We start from the raw sequence: 24,299 nt of genomic DNA on the forward strand, positions 1-24,299 counted from the left end.
TGGCTAGCTGAACAGCTATTTATAAATAAAGAAAAGCGCAGTAAGATTTTTTTGGTTTTATTGGGAAACCTAAGTGCAGGACACCACAAAGATTGAAAGGAGTAAAAGAGAAGGAAAATCAAGAAGTTGTGGTGAGGTGAGGCGAAGTTTGGGTTTTAGAAGCATTTACATTGTGGGGGGGTGAGAGGGGGGCAGGGGAGAATGAGGGGGATGGACCAATGTTCCCGTTAATTTTTTTTTTGGGTGCGCGCCCCTTCAAATTTACCATTTAAAAGCCGGCTCGCCGGCTGCGCGGGAGGTCCAGAGAACTGCGCGGGAGGTCCAGAGAGCTGCGCGGGAGGCCCAGAGAGCTGCGCGGGAGGCCCAGAGAGCTGCGCGGGAGGTCCAGAGAGCTGCGCGGGAGGCCCAGAGAGCTGCGCCGGAGGTCGAGAGAGCTGCGCGGGAGGTCCAGAGAGCTGCGCCGGAGGTCCAGAGAGCTGCACCGGAGGTCCAGAGAGCTGCGCCGGAGGTCCAGAGAGCTGCGCCGGAGGTCCTGAGAGCTGCACCGGAGGTCCAGAGAGCTGCGCGGGAGGTCCAGAGAGCTGCGCGGGAGGTCCAGAGAACTGCGCGGGAGGTCCAGAGAGCTGCACCGGAGGTCCAGAGAGCTGCGCGGGAGGTCCAGAGAGCTGCACCGGAGGTCCAGAGAACTGCGCGGGAGGTCCTGAGAGCTGCGCGGGAGGTCCTGAGAGCTGCGCGGGAGGCCCAGAGAGCTGCGCGGGAGGTCCAGAGAGCTGCGCGGGAGGTCCAGAGAGCTGCGCGGGAGGTCCAGAGAGCTGCACCGGAGGTCCAGAGAGCTGCACCGGAGGTCCAGAGAGCTGCGCGGGAGGCCCAGAGAGCTGCGCGGGAGGTCCAGAGAGCTGCGCCGGAGGTCGAGAGAGCTGCGCGGGAGGTCCAGAGAGCTGCGCGGGAGGTCCAGAGAGCTGCGCGGGAGGTCCAGAGAGCTGCGCGGGAGGTCCAGAGAGCTGCGCGGGAGGTCCAGAGAGCTGCGCGGGAGGCCCAGAGAGCTGCGCGGGAGGTCCAGAGAGCTGCGCGGGAGGTCCAGAGAGCTGCGCGGGAGGCCCAGAGAGCTGCGCGGGAGGTCCAGAGAGCTGCACCGGAGGTCCAGAGAGCTGCGCGGGAGGTCCAGAGAACTGCGCGGGAGGTCCAGAGAGCTGCGCGGGAGGCCCAGAGAGCTGCGCGGGAGGTCCAGAGAGCTGCACCGGAGGTCCAGAGAGCTGCGCGGGAGGCCCAGAGAGCTGCGCGGGAGGTCCAGAGAGCTGCACCGGAGGTCCAGAGAGCTGCGCGGGAGGTCCAGAGAGCTGCGCGGTCGCGCGGCTCAAAGGCCACATTGGGATGGATCCGTAATTTTAGTTCGGGAAGAACAAGAGGGGAAAGTCCAGAGGACCAATGGCCATTGTGGTGGCATTCTGATATATCAGGTCAGATCCTCAGAAAGCAGACACTCAGCTGGTCTCAGCAGATTCTCCATCAGCAGCAGTTCCACGCTGGTATCATGGTTTGCCATCCTTCTCAGTTCAGGTTGCCAAGCTGGGTAAGTCAGTCATTTCAAACTCCAGTGCCAGCAGGAAGAGCATTAAATGATGGACTCTTCCTAACAGATGGAAGCAATGACTAATATCCCTTTCTTCTTTAATCCAATTCATTCCTCGTCCTTCAGATGAGATGCTAAACCGAGACTCGGGCCCTGAAATTCTGCGGTGTTGGGGGGGGGGTTCTGCCCGACCCCCGCTGTAACTCCGGCAGGAGAAACGACGGAACCTCTAGGAAAATGGCGTAAACAGCCATTTACGTTGTTGCGCCGGCGTCCTGCTGAAATTATGACGGGAGACTGGCTGATAGCTACCCCCCCCCGCACCAGCCCCCCCACCGCCCCCCGCACCCCTTCCTGGGCCTCAGGGCCTCAGTCTTTCTGGTCCTGTGGTTCAGCTGGATGTTGAAAGTCCCAATGCCCCAATCCAGGACAGGAAGAGCAGGATGCCCCTCCCAGTGTCCTGGCCAACGTCCCTCCCGTTGACCAAAAACCACCAAAAGCAGATTAGCATCTCATTGTGCAATCTGACGATGTGCAAAGTGGCTGCTCCATTTGCAAGCATAACAACAGTTGCAACACCTCAAAGTCATTCATAGCATGTGACATGAATCAGTCATTCATGAAAGAAAGACTTATGAAATAATACTGAGCGGCCTGCGGGTGGCACTGTCCAGGGAGAGTATAAATACTCGGGCACGGGCCCAGCTTGCGCAGGATATTCTTAACAGCAACTAGTGAAGGACACATCTAGACCTCCATGTTGTAAAACAGTTGATTAAAGCTTTGTTTAACGCTTAGACCGAGTGCCTAGTAGTTTTCTTACGTCAGCATGTGAAGTGCTTTTGAGGCAATTCTGAGAGCTGTGATAAGATGCTATCTTCATGCAGGAATTATTCTTTCTGAAAATGGAGCATTTTACATTAAGACCAAACTTAATCTTGCGAACAATTACAGTGCATTTTTACATTTTACATTAAGAACAATCTTCCCTCTTTGGCAACACTCCGCAATAAACAACATTAAGTTTGGATGGACCAGAATCAAAGGTGCAGGGCTCTGAACTTGATGGTCCAGGTTCATTCCCTGCGGGTTGGGCTGTCTGACACTAAGGGGGAAAAATTGGGTTGATTTGCGCCCGGGCGCGGCGCCGCTGACGCCTCCCGTGAAATTCAGCGGGTGGTTAGCGGCGGCGGTAGCTGGTAGCGCCCCTCAGCGCTGCACCTCCGGCGATGACGTCATTGCCATGTGCAGCACCCCACTTATGCCCCGGCCGCAAACTTCCCTTGCTCCCCCGACCTATCGCCAGACGATATGTCCGACAGGGTCAGGGGGGCGCTTTTGCAGTGGCGGCGGCGCAAGTTAAAGGGGCAGGTGTCGGGTGGCCATTTTTATTTTGGCCACCTGACAGCACCTGCCCCCTTCCCCTTTTTTATGCAGGGTGCCGGCCACCAACGCTCAGCCCGGCGCTCCTCTTGAGTGCCGGGCTGTTTTCCTGGCACCCCGCTCCCCGGTGGTCCAGCAGGGCCCCGGTGCACGCAGCGCTAGGCCCCTCCCCTTTAATCAGGGGAGGGAGGCCTGCAGTGATGCGGCGCTACGTGCCGACGCGCGTGGCGCTGTTGCACGTAGCGCCGCGAACTTCAGTAGTAGCGCCCCAAGAGGGAGGGGGTGCGCTTCCAGTAGCCCCGCCTCCTGCTTGGGGCACTACCACTGAATTTCCGGCGGGCGGCGCTAACCTTTTCGGGGCGTTAACCCGGCGACGTTAGCGCCCCAAAAGGGGCCCCACCCAATTTTTCCTCCTAAAAACTTTTACTGATGATATCACTGGTGTGTGCTGTGAGTCTTGCATCAACCATTCCAAAACTCTTCCACTCTGCAGATCCTGCTGGGACAGAAGTACAGTACGTCAGTGGACTGGTGGTCATTTGGCGTTCTCCTCTACGAGATGCTGATCGGCCAGTCTCCATTCCACGGTGGTGATGAAGACGAGCTCTTTCAATCCATCCGCACCGATGACCCCATCTACCCTCGCTGGCTGGGCAAAGAAGCGAAAGACATTCTAGTCAGGGTAAGAGCTCCCTCAAATATGTTTCCTTTTTCTTTACTGGTGCGGGTACTCAGCCTCTCTTAATGTCCCAGATAAATCCTGGCGTCACTATCGTACTGGTTCCCTAACATTATTAAATATAGTACTGGTTCCCCCTCATTATTAAATATAGTACTGGTTTCCCCTCATTAAAAATGAATGCATACATTTTCATTTATTATTAACTGTTCTGTGCCTTAGCCTATGATTTAAGATAGAGTGGAGGTTGCAGTGTTCCATAATTACAGTTTTCTTCTCTGTGAAGTTCAGAGTAACCAGGTGTACATGCTGGAGATTTCATTGTATGGCGTCGGGATGGAGATCCTTGACCGTACTGTGCGGATCTGACCTCTGCACTCCAGTCCCAGTTGCTGCCAGTCTTAGAGCCAGGGTCTAAGAGTCAGGTGCTCAGAGACCCTCTGCTTCATGAAGAGCGCTTTATAAGCCCAATCCACGGAGCAAAATCGGGAGCTGTGCCTACTTTCATGGACTGATATCCGCTAACTAAAACAAAATACCCGCCACAAGGCTGTGCCCTGCTGCGTTTAGTTGGTGCAGAAACACAGGTGTGGATTGTTAGCTATACAGGCCCAGGGAGGTCCTGGCTCGAACTCCAGTCTGTGCTGACTTACCTGCTCCCAGCCTCGGCAGCAGTGGCGGTGCCATAGTTGATTCTGATGTCCCTGGACTAGGGAAGGGAATAATCAGCCATGGCTCATGAGAACATAAGAAACAGGAGCAGGAGTCGGCCACACGGCCCCTCGAGCCCGCTCCGCCACACGGCCCCTCGAGCCCGCTCCGCCACACGGCCCCTCGAGCCCGCTCCGCCACACGGCCCCACGAGCCCGCTCCGCCACACGGCCCCTCGAGCCCGCTCCGCCACACGGACCCTCGAGCCCGCTCCGCCACACGGCCCCTCGAGCCCGCTCCGCCACACGGCCCCACGAGCCCACTCCGCCACACGGACCCTCGAGCCCGCTCCGCCACACGGACCCTCGAGCCCGCTCCGCCACGCGGCCCCTCGAGCCCGCTCCGCCACGCGGCCCCACGAGCCCGCTCCGCCACACGGACCCTCGAGCCCGCTCCGCCACACGGACCCTCGAGCCCGCTCCGCCACGCGGCCCCTCGAGCCCGCTCCGCCACGCGGCCCCTCGAGCCCGCTCCGCCACGCGGCCCCTCGAGCCCGCGCCGCCACGCGGCCCCTCGAGCCCGCTCCGCCACGCGGCCCCTCGAGCCCGCTCCGCCACGCGGCCCCTCGAGCCCGCTCCGCCACGTGGCCCCTCGAGCCCGCTCCGCCACGCGGCCCCGCGAGCCCGCTCCGCCACGCGGCCCCTCGAGCCCGCTCCGCCACGCGGCCCCTCGAGCCCGCTCCGCCACGCGGCCCCTCGAGCCCGCTCCGCCACGCGGCCCCTCGAGCCCGCTCCGCCACGCGGCCCCTCGAGCCCGCTCCGCCACTCGGCCCCTCGAGCCCGCTCCGCCACGCGGCCCCTCGAGCCCGCTCTGCCACGCGGCCCCTCGAGCCCGCTCCGCCACTCGGCCCCTCGAGCCCGCTCCGCTACACGGCCCCTCGAGCCCGCTCCGCCACACGGCCCCTCGAGCCCGCTCCGCCACACGGCCCCTCGAGCCCGCTCCGCCACACGGCCCCTCGAGCCCGCTCCGCCACACGGCCCCTCGAGCCCGCTCCGCCACACGGCCCCTCGAGCCCGCTCCGCCACACGGCCCCTCGAGCCCGATCCGCCACACGGCCCCTCGAGCCCGCTCCGCCACACGGCCCCTCGAGCCCGCTCCGCCACACGGCCCCTCGAGCCCGCTCCGCCACACGGCCCCTCGAGCCCGCTCCGCCACACGGCCCCTCGAACCCGCTCCGCCACACGGCCCCTCGAGCCTGCTCCGCCATACGGTCCCTCGAGCCTGCTCTGCCACACGGCCCCTCGAGCCTGCTCCGCCATTCAATAAGATCATGGCTGATCTTTGACCTCAACTCCACTTTCCCGCCCGATCTCCGTGTCCCTTGATTCCCCTGGAGTCTAAAAATCTATCGATCTCAACCTTGAATATACTCAACGATTCAGCATCCACAGCCCTCTGGGGCAGAGAATTCCAAAGATTCACAACCCCCTGAGTGAAGAAATTTCTCCTTATTTCAGCCCTAAATGGCCGACCCCTTATCCTGAGACTGTGCCCCCTGGTTCTAGACTCCCCAGCCAGGGGAAACAACCTCTCAGCATCTACCCTGTCAATCCCCCTTGGAATCTTGCGTGTTCCAATGCTCCTGCTCCTGATCGGTGTCCGCTGACTGCTGGCGGAAGGTGGGCATTGGATGAGGATTGTGTTCTGCTGCGATGCTCCACCCAGTCGAATAGCCTGCTGGCACTCACTGTCCCGACTTACACTTGAAGAATGGCCACTTGGAGGACATGCAGAAAAGCAGAGGGCACCGCAGCAGGGAGTCATCGACCTCAGGAGCTAAGGGGAGCGAACGACAGGAGGATAAAATCTTTTTTTTTTAAAGTGTCATAATATTGAATATTTTTAGAAAGAGCAAACCAAACGGCCGGCTCTGAGGCTTTAATATTACGCAGTTTGTGTTTTTATGTCCTGTATGAACAAAAGTTTTTTAATGATAGTACAGTACACGGTTGCCTGGACTTATTGTTGGTATCCAGGGCCTATTGCCGACAGATAAAGTGACTCTTGTGTGCCTGTTTTAGCTCTTTGTGAGGGAACCAGAGAGAAGACTTGGTATAAAAGGAAGCATTCGACAGCACGCCTTTTTCCGAGATATTAACTGGCAGGCACTGGAAAACAGGGACGTGGAACCGCCTTTCAAACCCACAGTGGTAAGATAATGACTTGACCTGAGTTCGTTTTCCTGCTGTTTTCCCCCCACCCCCGCCCCCTGTTTTCACATCACATTACTTTTCTTCCGCAGTTATTGTTTCTCTCCTTGTGCGTTTAGTAAATCTCATAATCAGGCTAACTAGGAAATACCAATTAGAATTTTATTGAAGGCTCTCATTACAATATGGGCTGGATTTTCATTGAGGAGGCGGGTAGGAGGCAGGACTACAACTTTCGGGGTTGTAGTCCCGCCTCCATCGAGTTCTAGCCAACCCACGCGATTGTGACTTGATTGACCTTGTTGAGCCCGCCCAGCAGGTTCAGCAGGCCAATCAAGGGCCACCCAGCAACAGGTGACGTCACAGATTGATATTTCATCTGTCAAGAGCTTTTGACAGATGAAATATCAGCGTTTCACAGCTGTTTGAAGCTGTCAAACACTGACAATCTGTACTCCAGGTTAATTCCTTCCTCTCAGGCTGATTTAGAGATCTCCCCGGAACAGAAAGCTGAATGCTGGAACTTTTCACAGATCGCAGCCATTCTGCTTTCTGTGCCGGTGAGATGAGGGACTCCCGAGACCTGAAGGAAGGAAGGCTGTAAAGGTAAGTACATGTAAGTAAAACTTCTTTAAACACTTTACACACACCAAACACACTTACCTCTGCACTCATGCACCCATCACTCACCTGAACACCGGACGTCTCGACTCCTCCAAGCCCTTCATCCCGACGGCCCGCCTCGCTAACTTGGCGTGGTTTGGAGCTGTCGGGAATCCCACATTTCAACAATGAAAATAGGGATTAGGCTAAAAACTGCCTGTTAACTACCTGTTAACAGGCAGTTAATTGGCACTAATCCCCTTCCCGCCTCGGGGAGGCGGCTCCCAGTGCGGGGCGGGTACCCGCCTCCTTTGAAACTGGCATGGAGGCGGGTTGGGGGCGGGATGGGTTCGTGCTCCCCGATTTCGGGATTCTAACCCCCCACACGCCTCCAATCCCGCCTCCACGTCCCAATGAAAATCCTGCCCTATGACTCCAAAGTGTAAGCACCGTTTGCCTGCCGTGGCTGAACATGCCGTTTTAAACCAGCCCGTTGTTACACCGTTCAGTTTACTCACAAAAGCCACAGGCACTGTGTGGGAAGCCTTGCGCGAGCTGAGTGAGAACAGAAAGCAGCAGTAAAAATGGCTGCAAACTGGGAAATAGCAGCACCCCCTCCCCCTCCCCCGCCATTGTTATTCCGTCGTTTCCTCTGCTCAGTGGTGAAAGACGGAATAGTGACCGCTGAGCTTCAGTCGGAAAGGGATTGGGGGGTGGGCGGGGGGGAGAGGCAGATGGTATATTCGGGCAGGTGTTAAACAGGGGGTTCCCGTAACCTTTAGAAACCTGACTGAACCGGAGCCACAAAGTGCCGCGAAGGGAATGGTCATCTGCTAATCAGAGGCAGAGAGCATTGTAAAGGCCAGTTAATGCGGGGGGGGATGTAGATTTACACGAGAAGTCACCGTGCAGCTGGTGCTGCGGTTCCGAGCTACATGTATTAAACACCATCGACACAGCAAACCCCATTCTGTCCCTCAACTGAAAGGCAGCAGGAACCCTCACTGCTGCACTTGTCTGTGTCTGCAGTGGGGGGTTGCCACATACCAGGCTACCAGATTACAGTGGCAGATCGCAGGTCAGTGCTGTACCACATAGCACAAGGTAACTATTGCAATCATTCCCCTGCCACACAGTACTGCCCCCCGATTATCAAAATCCATGACAAGGCCTTGGACAACGTGGACCACTTTCCATACCTCGGGAGCCTACTGTCAACAAGGGCAGACGTCGATAACGAAGTCCAACACTGCCTTCAGTGTGCCAGTGCAGCCTTCGGTCGCCTGAGGAAGAGAGTGTTTGAAGACCAGGACCTCAAACCCGGCACTAAGCTCATAGTCTACAGAGCAGCAGTGATACCCACCCTGCTGTATGCCTCAGTGACATGGACCATGTACAGCAGGCATCTCAAAGCACTGGAGAGGTACCACCAACGCTGCCTCCGCAAGATCCTGCAAATCCATTGGCAGGATAGGCGCACCAACGTCCATGTTCCCGCTCAGGCCAACATCCCCAGCATCGAAGCTTTGACCACGCTCGATCAGCTCCAATGGACAGGTCACATTGTCCACATGCCCGATGCGAGACTCCCGAAACAAGCGCTCTACTCGGAGCTCCGGCACGGCAAGAGAGCCCCAGGTGGGCAGAGGAAACGCTTCAAGGACACCCTCAAAGCCTCCTTGAAAAAGTGTAACATCCCCACCGACACCTGGGAAGCTCTGGCCCAAGACCGCACAAAGTGTAGGAGAAGCATCCGGGAAGGCGCCGAACACCTCAAGTCTCTTCGCCGGGAGCAAGCGGAAACCAAGCGCAGGCAGCGCAAGGAGCGCACGTCAACCCAAGCACCCCACCCACCCGCCCCTTCAACCACCGTCTGCCCCACCGGTGACAGAGACGGTCGGTCCCACATCGGACTCATCAGTCACCTGAGAACTCGTTTTTAATGTGGAAGCAAGTCACCCTTGGTTCCGAGGGACTGCCTAAGAAGAAGACATAGCACAAGGTAACTCTATTGCGATCATTACCCTGTGGCCCTATTTTCGGTATCTGCTTGCATAATTGCACAGCAGCTGTTTCTCTGTCGAACAAAGAGCCAGGTGGCACTTGTTAGTCGCACTACCGAATAGATGTGTCCTTTCGAATACCAACAATCAATATCTTGACTTGAGCACATAAAGCTAGGCTGACACTCCCAGTGCAATGCTGAGGGAGTGCGGCACTGTCAGAGGTGCCGTCTTTCGGATGAGACGTTAAACCGAGGCCCCATCTGCTCTCTCAGGTGGATGTAAAAGATCCCATGGCACTATTTTGAAGAAGAGATGGGGAGTTCGCCCCGGTATCCTGGCCAATATTTATCCCTCAATCAACATCACTAAAACAGATTATCTGGTCTTTATCACATTGCTGTTTGTGGGAGCTTGCTGTGCGCAAATTGGCTGCCGCGTTTCCCACATTACAACAGTGACTACACTTCAAAAAGCACTTCATTGGCTGTAAAGCGCTTTGAGACGTCCGGTGGTCGTGAAAGGCGCTATAGAAATGCAAGTCTTTCTTTCTTTATTATCATTATAAATGCATTGCTCCAGCCCAGCCCATGAACTGACCCAGGCATGGCTCTCTGTATAAATCCTTGGGGAAATCACATTCAGATACGGGGTGGGGACTTTCTGAGCAAAGCTTGTTCTGGTGTGATTGGCTGCTGCAGATGAGGTAACTCAGCCTGCAGTAGTCCAACTTGTTTTAACACACACATATAAAAACACATTGAAGATTGAGCTGATGCATCTCTGATGTGACCTAGCTAACCTTTAGCATCCTGGCACCGGACTGGCTGAATAATTCGCTTTTGGAGTTAACATTCAGCCAATCGGAGACCAATTCCTCCCATGCTGGCCTCACCTCCGACCCCTCCAGTGGGACCCAGAAGGCAGAGGGAAACGAGTCAAAAATGTTTTCAGGTTGAAAAGTTTAAAGTTTGAAATAAGAATTCGGGATGGGCAATAAATGCTGGCCTTGCCAGCGACGCCCACAGCCCGCGAATGACTAAAAACGAAAGCAGATACGGAAAATGGGGAAGGAGAGAAAATAGAGCAAGAAATGGGAAGGCAAGGCGAACAGAAATGGTCGTAATGTTTTTAATGTTTATTTGAGTTGTATAGCGTCAATGTCACAATAATAACGTTTCTCCTGTAATCCAAGTAGCTTTAATTGATGAGGGGGTTGACTTATGAAGCAAGGCTGAGCAGGCTGGGCCTACACTCATTGGAGTTTAGAAGAATGAGAGGTGATCTTATTGAAACATATAAGATACTGAGGGGGCTCAACAAGGTAGATGCACAGAGGATGTTTCCACTCGTGGGGAAATCTAGAACTCGGGGGCACAGTCTCAGAATAAAGGGGCGCCCTTTTAGAACTGAGATGAGGAGGAATTTCTTCTCTCAGAGGGTCGTAAATCTGTGGAATTCTCTGCCCCAGAGAGCCGTGGAGGCTGGGTCATTGAATACATTTAAGGTGGAGATAGACAGATTTTTACAAGATAAGGGAGTGAAGGGTTATGGGGAGCGGGCAGGGAAGTGGCTTTGAGCCCAAGATCAGCCATGATCTTATTGAATGGCGGAGCCGGCTCGAGAGGCCTATTCCTGCTCCTATTTCTTATGTTCTTATCTTAGTGTTTCTCACCGTGATGCAGAATGTGAGTTGAAAACCTAACAAAAATAATCATCAGCCCAATGAGACTGGGTTTTCTTTGGACCCATCAGCAGTCTGGAGGTTGAAAGGAAAAGAGCAGCTGTACTCGAGCTGTGCTGTCACCTCACACGTTTTAGCTCGCGGAAGTTGTTGAAATGGACTTTCTACTTTCCAATCCTTTGAAAATCGAGCAGGCGGTTGGAACTCCGCGTGCAAATATAAATAGAGTAAAAGAATAGGAAGTTGAAAGAACTTGTGTGACATTTAAAAGTACAAGTCATGGCCGATATACCAGGGGTCATGGAGTGATCTTGAGAGGCTGAGAAAATCAAAGTGTCCACTTTATTGAGAGCATTAAAAAAAATTAATTGGTGCATTTCCTCAGTTTGAACTGTGTCATCAAACATGCATGAAAATAGCAACACTTCTACAATGATTGTTAAAAACTATTGCATCGTATTTCATAGAAACATAGAAGATAGGAGCAGGAGTAGGCCATTCGGCCCCTCGAGCCTGCCCCACCATTCAATGAGATCATGGCTGATCATCCAAATTCAGTACCCTGTCCCTGCTTTCTCCCCATATCCCTTGATCCCTTTAGCCTTAAGAAATATATCTAACTCCTTCTTGAATATATTTAATGAATTGGCCTCCACTGCCTTCTGTGGTAGAGAATTCCACAGGTTCACCACTCTCTGGGTGAAGTAATTCCTCCTCATCTCTGTCCTAAATGGCTTACCCCTTACCCTTAGACTGTGACCCCTGGTTCTGGAATCCCCCGCCATCGGGAACATCCTTCCTGCATCTAGTCTGTCTCATCCTGTTAGAATTTTATAAGTTTCAATGAGATCCCCTCTCATTCTTCTAAACTCCAGCGAGTATAAGCCCAATCGACCCAATCTCTCCTTATACGTCATTCCTGCCATCCCAGGTGTGATAAAAATGATAACATCCGGGAAGTTATGTCATCACTTCCTATGAACTATGAACTGTGTACATACCTCACTTCCTGTCATATGTCACTTCCTGTTGGACTGGTATAAATACTGGTCTGTTCAGTATTGTAAGAGGCTTCTACCAGAGGCATGGTAAAGACCTCTCGTGTATATAGTGTGTTTATAAGTTACTTAAAGCTTACTTTAAAGTTACTTGATGGTAAGTCTCCTTTTTCTTACATCACCAGGTATGTTATTTTAAGGTTATTTCCTTAAAATAACATACTTTCCTTACTGTAATCGCAAGTTGGCCTCTTGTTCTTGTTCAGTAAGCTACCTCTTGATGTATCTAAAGATGTCCTTATTGGATTTCCTCCCTGAGTTTGCTAATGTTCTCAATATCTCCAGATTACTGGAACTCCTAGACAGAAAGCTCCATGTCCCACTGGACCACAAAGAAATTGTCACCTGAAATTCAAAGCACCTTCTACAGTTTCTGCCCACTGACTACGAATGGTGTACGTCTATCCCGAATGTTCCCAAATACTACCCAAAAAATGGTCTCCTCGGACCTGAATGTTCATGTCTGCTCAACATACAATCGAAGCTAATCCACCTGTAATTACACCTTCCTGGAGGGTTTCACAAGGGTGAATAGGGAAAGATTATTACTTCTGGCTGAGGACCCTGCAAATGAGGGGAGTCATCAATTTAAAATTGTCACCAAGACAGAGTGAGAAGAAGGACTAAGAGGAATTTCTTCATGCAGAGGGGTTTTTGGAGCGTGGAATGCTTTGTCGCAGGGAGTAGCTGAGGCAGAAACAGCGGCATATTTTTTACATCTGTCTGCCAAACCTCCCCTCCAAACGAATCTCCGCCCGCAAAATTGGCCAACCCCCCCCGCCCCCCCAACACTCAAATTCGAGTATCCTCCAATAGCTCTTGCCCGGGGTAAGGGGGCACGGGTGGGAGGTCTCAACATGGCGACCAGATTTTCAGGTGCAGAAGGAAACATAGGCCTGGATAGTTAGTGGGGTGGGTTACGTAGGCGGGGGGCGGGGGGGGGAAGGTTTCGGATGGGTTTCCCCACACGCAGTGGGGTTTTAACTCCACAGCTTGTGTCTTTTGGCCTTGAAGTCAATCTGATTGACAGGCTTGGCTTCCAGCCGGGTGGGGAGCAGGCCGCAGGACCAGGTAAGTCCAATCCCCGACCCCAGGGGTTCCAATCCCGGGGGGATCCCTGATCCCTGACCTCTATTTACTGGTTGTAGTTCTATTCAAAGAGAAGCAGGGGAGTTCTCCTGGTGTCCTGGTCAACATTTATCCCTCAACCAACATTATTAAAAAAAAACTGCTTATCTGGTCATTCATTTCACTGCTGTTTGTCGGACCTTGCTGTGCGCTAATTGGCTGCTGCATTTCCCTACACTCTGACAGTGACTACACTGTATATAATTGGCTGTGAAGCGCTTTGGGACATCCTGAAAGGCACTTTATCTTTCTTTCTCTGTGGTTACAAATGTGCAGACTGGTTCAAAGAAAGCGGCAGAATGGTCCCTGTTGAGCTTGTGCACCACAGAGTACTGACCCCTCCCCTGACCCCAATGGTGAGCTGTGCTCAAAGGTTGTGTGGGCTGACTATTTTTTTAAGTTTGCAAATTGTGAAGCTGAAACAAATACTAATACCACGCAGTAAGAACGTAGATGTAACTTTATTACTGTGACAATAACCTCGCATAACATAAACACTGAAAATCTTAAAGAAAAATACCAAACTCAAAACACTTTACTTCTTTTTCTTAATTCATTCACGAGATGTGGGCGTCACTGGCGATGCCAACATTTATTGCCCATCCCTAATTGCCCTTCAGAAGGTGGTGGTGAGCCGCCTTCTTGAACCGCTGCAGTCCGTGTGCTGAAGGCGCTCCCACAACGCTGTTAGGGAGTTCCAGGATTTTGACCCAGCGACGATGAAGGAACGGACGATATATTTCCAAGTCAGGATGGTGTATGACTTGGAGGGGAACTTGGAGGTGGTGGTGTTCCCATGCGCCTGCTGCCCTTGTCCTTCTAGGTGGAAGAGGTCGCGGGTTTGGGAGGTGCTGCCGAAGAAGCCTTGGCGAGTTGCTGCAGTGCATCTTGTGGTGCATCTACATTCTTACCACGCGGTATTAGTATTTGTTTCAGCTTAACAATTTGCAAACATGGCTCCGTGTCGATGAGCTTGAGACCAAGCTTCAGACACTGCGACACATCAGGGAGGGGGAGTGTTACCTGGACTCTGTGTTTCAGGAGGTAGTCACACCAATTAGATTAATTAATTCAGATGTAGTCCGTGGCCAGGGTCAGGATGGTGTGACTAGAAGTGAGGCAGGTACGGGGATCCAGGAGGTAGTGTTGGAGGAGCCGCAGCCCTTGCTCTTGTCCAACAGGTTTGAGGCTCTTACTCCCTGTGAGGATGGGAACGGGGACTGCGGGGAGGATGAGCAACCTGGCCACAGCACCGTGGAGCGGGGGGCCATTCAAGTGGGGGGAGATAAAAGAAATGTTGTAGTGGTAGGGGATAGTATCGTTAGGGGGATAGATAGGGTTCTTTGCAGCCGAGAGCGAGAGTCCCGAAGGCTGTGTTGCCTGCCCGGTGCCAGGGTTAAGGACATCTCCTCTGGGCTGGAGAGAAAGTGGGAGGGGGAGGATCCAGTTGTCGTGGTCCATGTTGGTACCAACGACATAGATAGGACAAGGAAAGAGGTTCTGCTGAGGGAGCTTGAGCAGCTAGGGGCCAAATTAAAAAGCAGAACCACAAGGGTAATAATCTCTGGATTACTACCTGAGCCACGTGCAAATTTGGCTAGGGTAAATAAAATTAGAGAGTTGAATGCGTGGCTCAAAGACTGGTGTGAGAGAAATGGGTTTTGCTTCTTGGGACACTGGCACCAGTACTGGGACAGGAGAGAGCTGTTCCGTTGGGACGGACTTCACTTGGCCAGTGCTGGGACTAGAATCCTGGTGAATTGAATAACTAGGGCTGTAGCGAGAGCTTTAAACTAATTAGTGGGGGGGAGGTTTTAAGAAAGCGAAAAATAAAAATGACAGTGGCGAAGGCAATAGAGCAAGGTAGCAGTGGGGGAATTAAAAACCAGAGCATGTCAGGAAGGGACAGAATGTATGATGATAAAGGTAAAGTAGTAAAAGGGGTAAAAACAGGAATAAATTGTCAGAAAACATAATTGAAAGTTCTTTATCTGAATGCACGCAGCATTCGTAACAAAATAGACGAGTTGATGGTACAAATAACTACACATGGTTATGATCTGGTGGCCATTACGGAAACATGGCTGCAAGATGATCATGACTGGGAACTAAACATACAAGGGTATTTGACAATTAGGAACGACAGACAGGAAGGAAAGGGAGGTGGGGTTGCTATGTTAATCAAGGATGGAATCACTGTAATAGTCAGAAATGATATTGGGTCAAAGGATCAGGATAGTGAAACAGTTTGGGTGGAGATAAGGAATAATAAGGGGAAAAAGTCACTAGTGGGCGTAGTCTATAGGCCTCCTAACAGTTGCAACTCTGTTGGTCGGAGTATAAATCAAGAAATAGTTGGGGCTTGTAATAAGGGAACAGCTATAATCATGGGGGATTTTAACTTTCATATTGACTGGACTAATCAAATTGGGCATGGCAGCCTTGAGGAAGAGTTCATAGAGTGTATTAGGGACGGGTTTCTTGAGCAGTATGTAACTGAACCAACCAGGGGGCAGGCAATCTTAGATCTGGTCCTGTGTAATGAGACAGGATTAATAAAAAATGTCCTAGTAAAGGATCCCCTTGGAATGAGTGACCATAATATGGTTGAATTCCAAATTCAGTTTGAGGGTGAGAGAGTTGGATCTCAAACCAGCATACTGAGCTTAAATAAAGGAGACTATGAAGGTATGAGAGTAGAATTGACTAAAGTGGACTGGGAAAACAGATTAAAGTGTAAGACGGTATAAGAGCAGTGGTCTACATTCAAGGAGATAGTTCACATCTTTCAAGAAAAATATATTCCACTGAGGAAAAAGGGGAGTAAAAGAAAAGACAGCCATCCATGGCTTAGTAAAGTAATAAAGGATAGTATCCGACTGAAAACAAGGGCATATAAAGTAGCCAAATCTAGTGGGAGGATAGAAGATTGGGAAGCATTTAAAAGCCAGCAAAGAATAACTAAAAGATTAATTAAGAAAGGGAAGATAGCTTATGAAAGTAAACTAGCAAAAAATATAAAAACAGATAGCAAGAGTTTCGACAGCTATATAAAAAGAAAAAGGGTGGCTAAAGTGAACGTTGGTCCCTTAGAGGATGAGACCGGGAAACTAGTGGTGGGGAATATGGAGATGGCAAAGACGCTGAACAAATATTTTGTATCAGTCTTTACAGTAAAGGACACTAAAAATATCCCAACACTGGACAAACAGGGGGCAATGAGGGGGGGGGGAGGAGCTAAACACGATTAAAATCACTAAGGAGGTGGTACTCGGTAAAATAATGGGACTTAAGGCAGATAAATCCCCTGGACCTGATGGCCTACATCCTAGGGTCTTGAGAGAAGTAGCAGTAGGGATTGTGGATGCATTGGTGATTATTTTCCAGAACTCCCTGGACTCAGGAAAGGTCCCGGCAGATTGGAAAACTGCTAATGTAACACCCTTATTTAAGAAGGGAAGTAGACAAAAAGCTGGAAACTATAGACCAGTTAGCCTAACATCTGTGGTTGGCAAAATGTTGGAGTCCATTATTAAGGAAACAGTAACAGAGCATTTGGATAAACATAATTTAATAGGACAGAGACAGCATGGTTTTATGAAGGGGAAGTCATGTTTGACAAATTTGCTCGAATTCTTTGAGGACGTAACATACAGGGTGGATAAAGGGGAACCAGTGGATGTAGTGTATTTGGACTTCCAAAAGGCATTTGACAAGGTGCCACACAAAAGATTACTGATCAAGATAAAAAATCACGGGATTGGGGGTAATATACTGGCACGGGTGGAAGAATAGCTATCTAACAGAAAACAAAGAGTTGGGATAAATGGTTCGTTCTCGGGCTGGCAATCAGTAACTAGTGGTGTTCCGCAGGGGTCAGCGCTGGGACCCCAACTCTTTACAATCTATATTAATGATTTGGAGGAAGGGACCGAGTGCAACATATCCAAGTTTGCCGACGATACAAAGATGGGAGGGAAAGCAGTGAGTGAGGAGGACATAAAAAACCTGCAATAGGACATAGACAGGCTAAGTGAGTGGGCAGAGATTTGGCAGATGGAATATAATATTGGAAAGTGTGAGGTTATGCACTTTGGCAGAAAAAAATCAAAGAGCAAGTTATTATCTAAATGGAGAGAAACTGCAAAGTGCTACAGTACAAAGGGATCTGGGGGTCCTGGTGCATGAAACACAAAAAGTTAGTATGCAGGTGATCAGGAAGGCCAATGGAATCTTGGCTTTTATTGCAAGGGGGATGGAGTATAAAAACAGGGAAGTCTTGCTGCAGTTTTACAGGGTATTGGTGAGGCCACACCTGGAACACTGCGTGCAGTTTTGGTTTCCATATTTAAGAAAAGATATACTTGCTCTCGAGGCGGTTCAGAGAAGGTTCATTCGGTTGATTCCGGAGATGAGGGGGTTGACGTATGAGGAAAGGTTGAGTAGGTTGGGCCTCTACTCATTGGAGTTCAGAAGAATGAGAGGCGATCTTATCGAAACGTATAAGATTGTGAGGGGGATTGATCGGGTGGATGCGGTGAGGATGTTTCCACTGATGGGTGAGACTAGAACTAGGGGGCATAATCTTAGAATAAGGGGCTGCCCTTTCAAAACTGAGATGAGGAGAAACTTCTTTACTCAGAGGGTAGTAAATCTATGGAATTTGCTACCCCAGAGAGCTGTGGAAGCTGCAACATTAAATAGATTTAAAACCGAGATAGACAGTTTCCTAGCAGATAAGGGAATTAGGGGTTACGGGGAGAGGGCAGGGAAGTGGACGTGAGTCTAGGTTCGGATCAGCCATGATCCTATTGATTGGCGGAGCAGGCCCGAGGGGCCGTACGGCCTACTCCTGCTCCTATTTCTTATGTTCTTATGACACACTGCAGCCACGGTACGCCGGTGGTGGAGGGAGTGAATGTTTAAGGTGGTGGATGGGGTGCCAATCAAGCGGGCTGCTTTGTCCTGGATGGTGTCCACTGTTTTGCTAATACAAAGATGCCATTTGAAGCCTATCAGGACTGGAAATTCCTCCATGCATTATATTTACCGGCAAGGTCAGGTAACCATTGTGACTTTGCCTGTGAGATAAGTGAAATGCATGGAGTAATTTCCAACCAGAACCAAGACGTTATAATTTAACATTCAATTAAATGATGAAGCCTCATTCCAAATTTGAATGAATGAAAGACACAGGCCTAGAAATTCGGTGGGCTGCGCCACCAGTTAGCGCCTAAAGAGGGCACTCAGTGGCTTTAGCGCCACTGGCCACGCCTCCCGCGATATTTAGCTGGGGCGCTAATGGCAGCGTTAGCCTGTTGCGCTGCGCCGCCACCAATGACGTCATCGGTGTGCGCAGCGCCCCGCTACCGCCCCGATCTCGATATTCGGTAGCGCCCGCCTCTGTAGCGCCGTTCGCAAATCGCGCCCGGTTCACGGGGCCTACCTGTGGCGGCAGTGGCGCAAATTAAGGTGGAGGTGCGGGGCGGCTGTTTTTTCGGCGGCCGCCTGCCAGCACCTCCGTCCCTGGCCTCCTGATCTCCCTCCGCGGCAGTGCCGGCTGTTTTCCGAGAGCCCGGCACTTCTCCTCGGTGCCGGGCTCTTTTGCCGGCACTCGCGATCTCCGATCGCGCTGGTGCAGGCCCCTCCCCCTTAAGAATGGGAGGAAGGCCTGCAGTACTGCAGCGCGCCGTGCTGCAGCGTGTGGCGCTGCGGCACGTTGCGCTGCGATAATTCAGTTTCAGCGCCCTAAGAGGGACACGGAGCGCCTCGAGCCTCGCCCCGTGTCCCTCTTGGGGCGCTCAAGCTGAATTTCCAGTGGTCGCAACTGCTCCGATCGCAGCGCTAATTCCGGCGCCCAGGCGAGCTTGGCGCCCCATTTGTGGCTCCACTGAATTTCTCCCCCACAGTGTGATACTGCAGCTTTTATGCTATTATTTTTGTCATTTTTTTTGAGTGAGTTTTTGTGCTTGCCAAGATTATTGGTACTGGGGGATTTGTGTATTTACATCACCCATCGAACATTCAGGTCAGATATAGCACAGGCCAGACGCAGAATAAAGCTCCATCTTTACCTACTGAAAGGCTGAAGAAGTGAATGAGAGGACTCGTGTAAAAGACCCGATATCCAGTTCAGATCGCAAGGGGGTTCCTACAGTAACACTCCTGGGCTATGCTATCATTTAACTAGATTTGGAGCAATCACACTCCTGACTATAAGATACTTACAAGAGTGACCGAAGGCAGGCCCGAGACTTACAACAGTTATTCTATTTGTACAAAGCCTTTTGAGCCTTGAAGAATGATCCAGTTGTAACTCGAAGTACAACTGCAGTCTTCTTTCATTATAATGGCCAGTACAATAATGTCACATTTGGTGACAAATTGAGATTCACCGCACAATAAGCCTAATTTCTGCTGCTATTGTGCCGATATTGCGAGGCGCATTTTGTCACTCAGTTCCAAAGTGACACTGCCCACTCTCTTCGGGATCAACAATAGCAGTGACACTGCATGTTAAGGAGCAAGTCAACGTAACAGTACCTACCTGTTCCCTCCAATATGTTGGCACCTGGTAGACAGAGTAGGTAATGACATATTGAAAATATTGCACGATGGAAAATCCTTTCTACCAAATACTGTGGCATGGAGTGATGATGATGGGCACTTTCTTAGGCAGGTAAGTCAATTAGATGACTAGAAACAAAATTCACCCCAGCTACCTACTGTAAGGAAACGCTCATTGCCGGTCCATTTTTCCTCTTCTAAACTGAGAAGAGGGAAGGTGAACAGAACAGTTTGGATTTCAGTATTTTACTCAGAGGTGGTGAATATATAAAGCAGACTGCCCAGGGAAGCAGTGAAGACGGATAGTGTTATTAATTCAGGAGAGAGCTAGATAGATACTTGCAGAAAAAGCTGTTAAGGGATACAAGTGATGGAGTAGGGCATGGTAAGGATGGTCGGCAATGGTCTGTCAAAAATCCTGTACATTCCTATGTTCTGAATTAAAAACACCTCATGTAGTGGGTTATAAGAACATAAGAAATAGGAGCAGGAATAGGCCACTTAGCCCCTCGAGCCGGCTCCGCCATTCAATAAGATCATGGCTGATCTCGGGCTCAAAGCCACTTTCCTGCCCGCTCCCCATAACCCTTCACTCCCTTATCTTGCAAAAATCTGTCTATCTCCACCTTAAATGTATTTAATGACCCAGCCTCCACAGCTCTCTGGGGCAGAGAATTCCACGGATTTATGACCCTCTGAGAGAAGAAATTCCTCCTTATCTCAGTTCTAAAAGGGCGACCCTTTATTCTGAAACTATGCCCGAGTTCTAGATTTCCCCACGAGGGGAAGCATCCTCTCTGCATCTACCCTGTCGAGCCCCCTCAGTATCTTATACGTTTCAATAAGATTACCTCTCATTCTTCTAAACTCCAATGAGTATAGGCCCAGCCTGCTCAACCTTTCTTCATAAGTCAAACCCCTCATCTCAGGAATCAACCGAGTGAATCGTCTCTGAACTGCCTCCAATGCAAGTATATCCTTCCTTAAATAAGGAGACCAAAACTGTACGCAGTACTCCAGGTGTGGTCTCACCAATATCCTGTACAGTTGTAGCAAGACTTCCCTACTTTTATACTCCAACCCCCTTGCAATAAAGGCCAACATTCCATTTGCCTTTTTGATTACTTGCTGTACCTGCATGCTAACTTTTTGTGTTTCATGCACAAGGTTATTCAAGATGAGCCTGTCAGATTTTCAAATGCTTTAATTATTTTTTTTTATTTGACAGAAATCGGCAAGTGACTGCAGCAACTTTGACAAAGAGTTCTTGAATGAGAAACCCAGACTGTCCTGTGCAGACAGGACCCTCATCAACAGTATGGACCAAAACATGTTCAACAACTTTTCGTTCACGAACCCCAAAATGGAGCAAATACTTTGATGAAGATCACATGGCAGTCGGAGAATATCTTAACCTCTGTAACACTGAAGAGTTTGACGTTCTACATTCACCCATGATGACAGCATGGTCTTAAACACAGTGCTCGCTAGATTCTATGTTAAAACATGTGGCATGAAATAGTGGTATCATGTATGTTAAATCTACCGGAATGTCCCTGGACATCTGTGTTGAAAGCCATTTTGTGAGAACATTCATCGCATCCGAGAAGAGATCCTAATTGTTTTTGGACTAGAAGGAAGAGGCAGATGTGCCTAAACCTGATGTCTATAATCTTTGAGCACAGTCGCTGAAGAACTGAGACCAACACTGCATGTGGAAACATTTAGCTTTCAAAGTGTTTTTAGAAGTATTCATTTCCGCCTGGATCGCCATTGGAGCAAAAATGCAAATAACGGCCGTTTCTTGGAAAGTATTTTTTTTCCCTTTCCACCGCGTGCATGCGATAACACTTCATTCTCCAGTACTGACAGGGCTCGCAGTGAACTGGTGCAGGCAGGGCCCGCTGAAAGAAGAAGAAGAATTCACAGCCTCGCCCCAGTCCATACTAACGGCCCCAAGGGCAAAGCACGCACTGCTCTTTATAAACTGTGGGATTATTTAAGGATTGTCATTTTTCCGCAAAATCAGACCACTGCAGTGGTGGGCTTGCTGCCTAATATGAGCCAGCAAACCCTAACATTTGAGAGACCTCCCTCCAACCCTCATCTCCCCCAGAACTACAACCAGTAAATCAAGCTGTTTCTGCCAATGCTTCCCTTCATAATGGAAGTCAATGTTCAGCCTTGCTCGTCGACCCGCATGGTGGGCAACTTCAAATACTGGCTTGATTTACAAAGCTACGTGTAGAAGATGGAACAAGTTGCTCAACCAATGTGGCTGCATCAACAGAAATACAAGGTTTTAATATTTTCTTAGCAACGGGGTGACCAAGGTGTCACACAAGCTGTTGAAACTCAGCTTTCTTTATCTCAGCGTTGGGTGTCAGGAAATCACTCTGCGTGTAAGCTTTTCTTCCATCACTGAGGTCGTGAGGTCAGCTCTACTACTGCTAGTCGCCATGGTTCCAGTAACTACATTCAGCATCAGCCCGGTGAGGTCAGTCACACGCGACTGTAGGAAGATGTGAAAACGTTACCGGGCCGTATTAGTGTGCGGCTGATGTTGGACGGAACCAAAATGCTTCATGAACTTTGAAAAAGCCCGAGCGTGCTGCAATGTGTCAGGAGTATCTTTAGTGCGATCTTACCACCAAGTCTCCAGACTAGGCAGGCAACTCGGATTAATCAAGCACTGACCTCAAACACAGAAAATAAGCAGGAATGGGACTGGACAACACAGGGGAAACTTGCAAATATTGGGACAGTGCATCATCTTGAAGGAAGGGCTGAAATGTGATTGAGATCGTCATATCTATAGACATTTGTAGAGGTTCTGCGATTCAAGAATTTGGGAAGGGCAACCCAATAAAAAGGGTCATGGACTATTGTTCAGTCAACCATTTTCACACAGACCCAACCTAACTCGAGTAGTAATTACTTAGGTAGTGATCTCATCTCTGACCTGCGACTTTTCTCTGTTGTAACCTTTTTCACTTCATTTAATCAATACTACTATGGATTTTTTATTCTCTCAATTTTCTACTAAACTCCAATACGACGTCATCCAGCACTCTTCATTCTTGCCATTCATCCTCAGTGAGTTGAAATCAGGATTCAACTCACCACCCCTTCCTCTAGTTCAGTCTTTCCCAGGACCTCATAACTACGAAAGTCCTTACTTCCCTCGGTCTTTCCTTCCTCTTACTACCTACAGCAATGTTCCCTCTAAGCCGCGCAGTAATGGGAAAGGCCCCACGCAGGCCGCTCACTGGCTTTTCTGTTGTAAGTAGCGCGCAGTGAAAGAAACGGGCCACGCTGAAGAAACCGCAGCTTACAGGGGACATTGATTTACAGATGTTTAAATCCAAACTAACTACTTGATTTATCTCATCTTCCCCCCACCCACCACCCGCCCTACTCTTTTCAACCTTACTGCAGTCCTACACCTTTGGCCCTTCAAGAAAAAGTGAGTAGTATTTTCAAAGTGGCATTGCTACGTTACAAATGGTACCTGACACTCGCGTTACCGTAGGAGTTACCTGAGTGGAAACATTACTGTTAACGTAGCTTGTTACTGCATGCACTGTGCATTTTTATTACTGTGAAGGCAAGTTTTGCATTATACATTATCCTGTAAATGCTTACATTAACCCTGGAATCCTCACAATTACTTTCCACGCTCTTGAAGTTTGTCATTAACATACTTTACTCGCCCAGTTGTACTTGAAGTGGAAGGCATTCAGGGGTTTTACAGTTTTCTTGTGGAGATCGAGGTTTAACGCTGCTTCTTTACATGTGGGCACTGCCCGCTGTTCACCGGCCTTCGTTCTGCAGCTGGCAGGGTCTCGCTGCGGAGAGTAGAGGTCAAAGCCCCTCATAAACAAGACCTTGACCTCAGCCACGACAGTGTGAAACAACAGCACAAGGCCAATGGGCCAGCGGGCGAAAGCACAGTCTTGCGGCACACTGGCCAGGATGGTTTCAGGTTTGACCCCTGACCTGTGCCGCATTAGTTGACCTCAGTCGGGGTTAAGGAGGGGGCACTGCTCTGGAGCCCGTGCCCCTAAGCTTGGGTGGGGAAAGGCAGAAGGGGTTCCTGTTTCTGATCGAGTGATTCCTCCTAAATAACATGCATTTGTGGATTTTGAGGGAGACCAGGTTCAGTCTTAATTGTGACGACTTGTTATGGGAATTGGATATATATTTGAAAAGGAAAGAATTTGCAGGGCTAAGGGGAAAGAGCAGAGGAGTGGGGCTAATTGGAGAGCTCCTTCAAAGAGCCGGCACAGGCACAATAAGCCGACTGGCCTCTTTCTGTGCTGTATCATTCTCTGATGCCGTTCCCCACCAATGTTCCTGTAAAGTCTGTGGGTTGTTTAGTTAATTAATGCACAGACTCCAAGAGTAACTTAAAACAGGACTTTACTATTCGAAGGTCAAGGCGAATCTGCCAAATAATCCTGACACAGCACTTATATACCGGTGTGGTCACTGTCGGTATTACAGTATACAGAAGCCAACAAAGTAGTGCCACACCTAAAATAGTTCTCTTAAAGGTGAACGGTTACATACAATGGTTTTCTTAAAGGTAGACGGAGACATACACTACAATCCTCCCTTTTTAGCTTACAACATACTTAGTCCCCCATTAAACATAACATATATTCAACTTCATGTAAAACAATTCACAGGTATAATCTATGCGGGAAACAGTTTACAGATTCAGTCTCTGCGGGAACAGTTCACAGATTCAGTCTCTGGTC

General features: G+C 50.2%; 1 protein-coding gene across 1 annotated transcript in view; it reads left to right on the top strand.

The window, feature by feature from the left end:
- Positions 1-23,991, top strand: part of prkcq (protein kinase C, theta) — a 124,057-nt gene extending 100,066 nt beyond the window's left edge. Inside the window, exons 15-17 of the mRNA XM_086010751.1 lie at positions 3,447-3,635; positions 6,365-6,493; positions 20,765-23,991. Of these exons, the coding sequence (XP_085866877.1) occupies positions 3,447-3,635; positions 6,365-6,493; positions 20,765-20,917 (471 nt within the window). The 3' untranslated portion in view covers positions 20,918-23,991. The remainder of the gene's footprint in view (positions 1-3,446; positions 3,636-6,364; positions 6,494-20,764) is intronic.
- The last annotated feature ends 308 nt before the right edge of the window (positions 23,992-24,299 follow it).

This window comes from Somniosus microcephalus, chromosome 17 (genome assembly GCF_052327205.1).
Source record: "Somniosus microcephalus isolate GS21.2 chromosome 17, FLI_Smic_1.0, whole genome shotgun sequence".
In the NCBI taxonomy this organism is placed as follows: domain Eukaryota; kingdom Metazoa; phylum Chordata; class Chondrichthyes; order Squaliformes; family Somniosidae; genus Somniosus; species Somniosus microcephalus.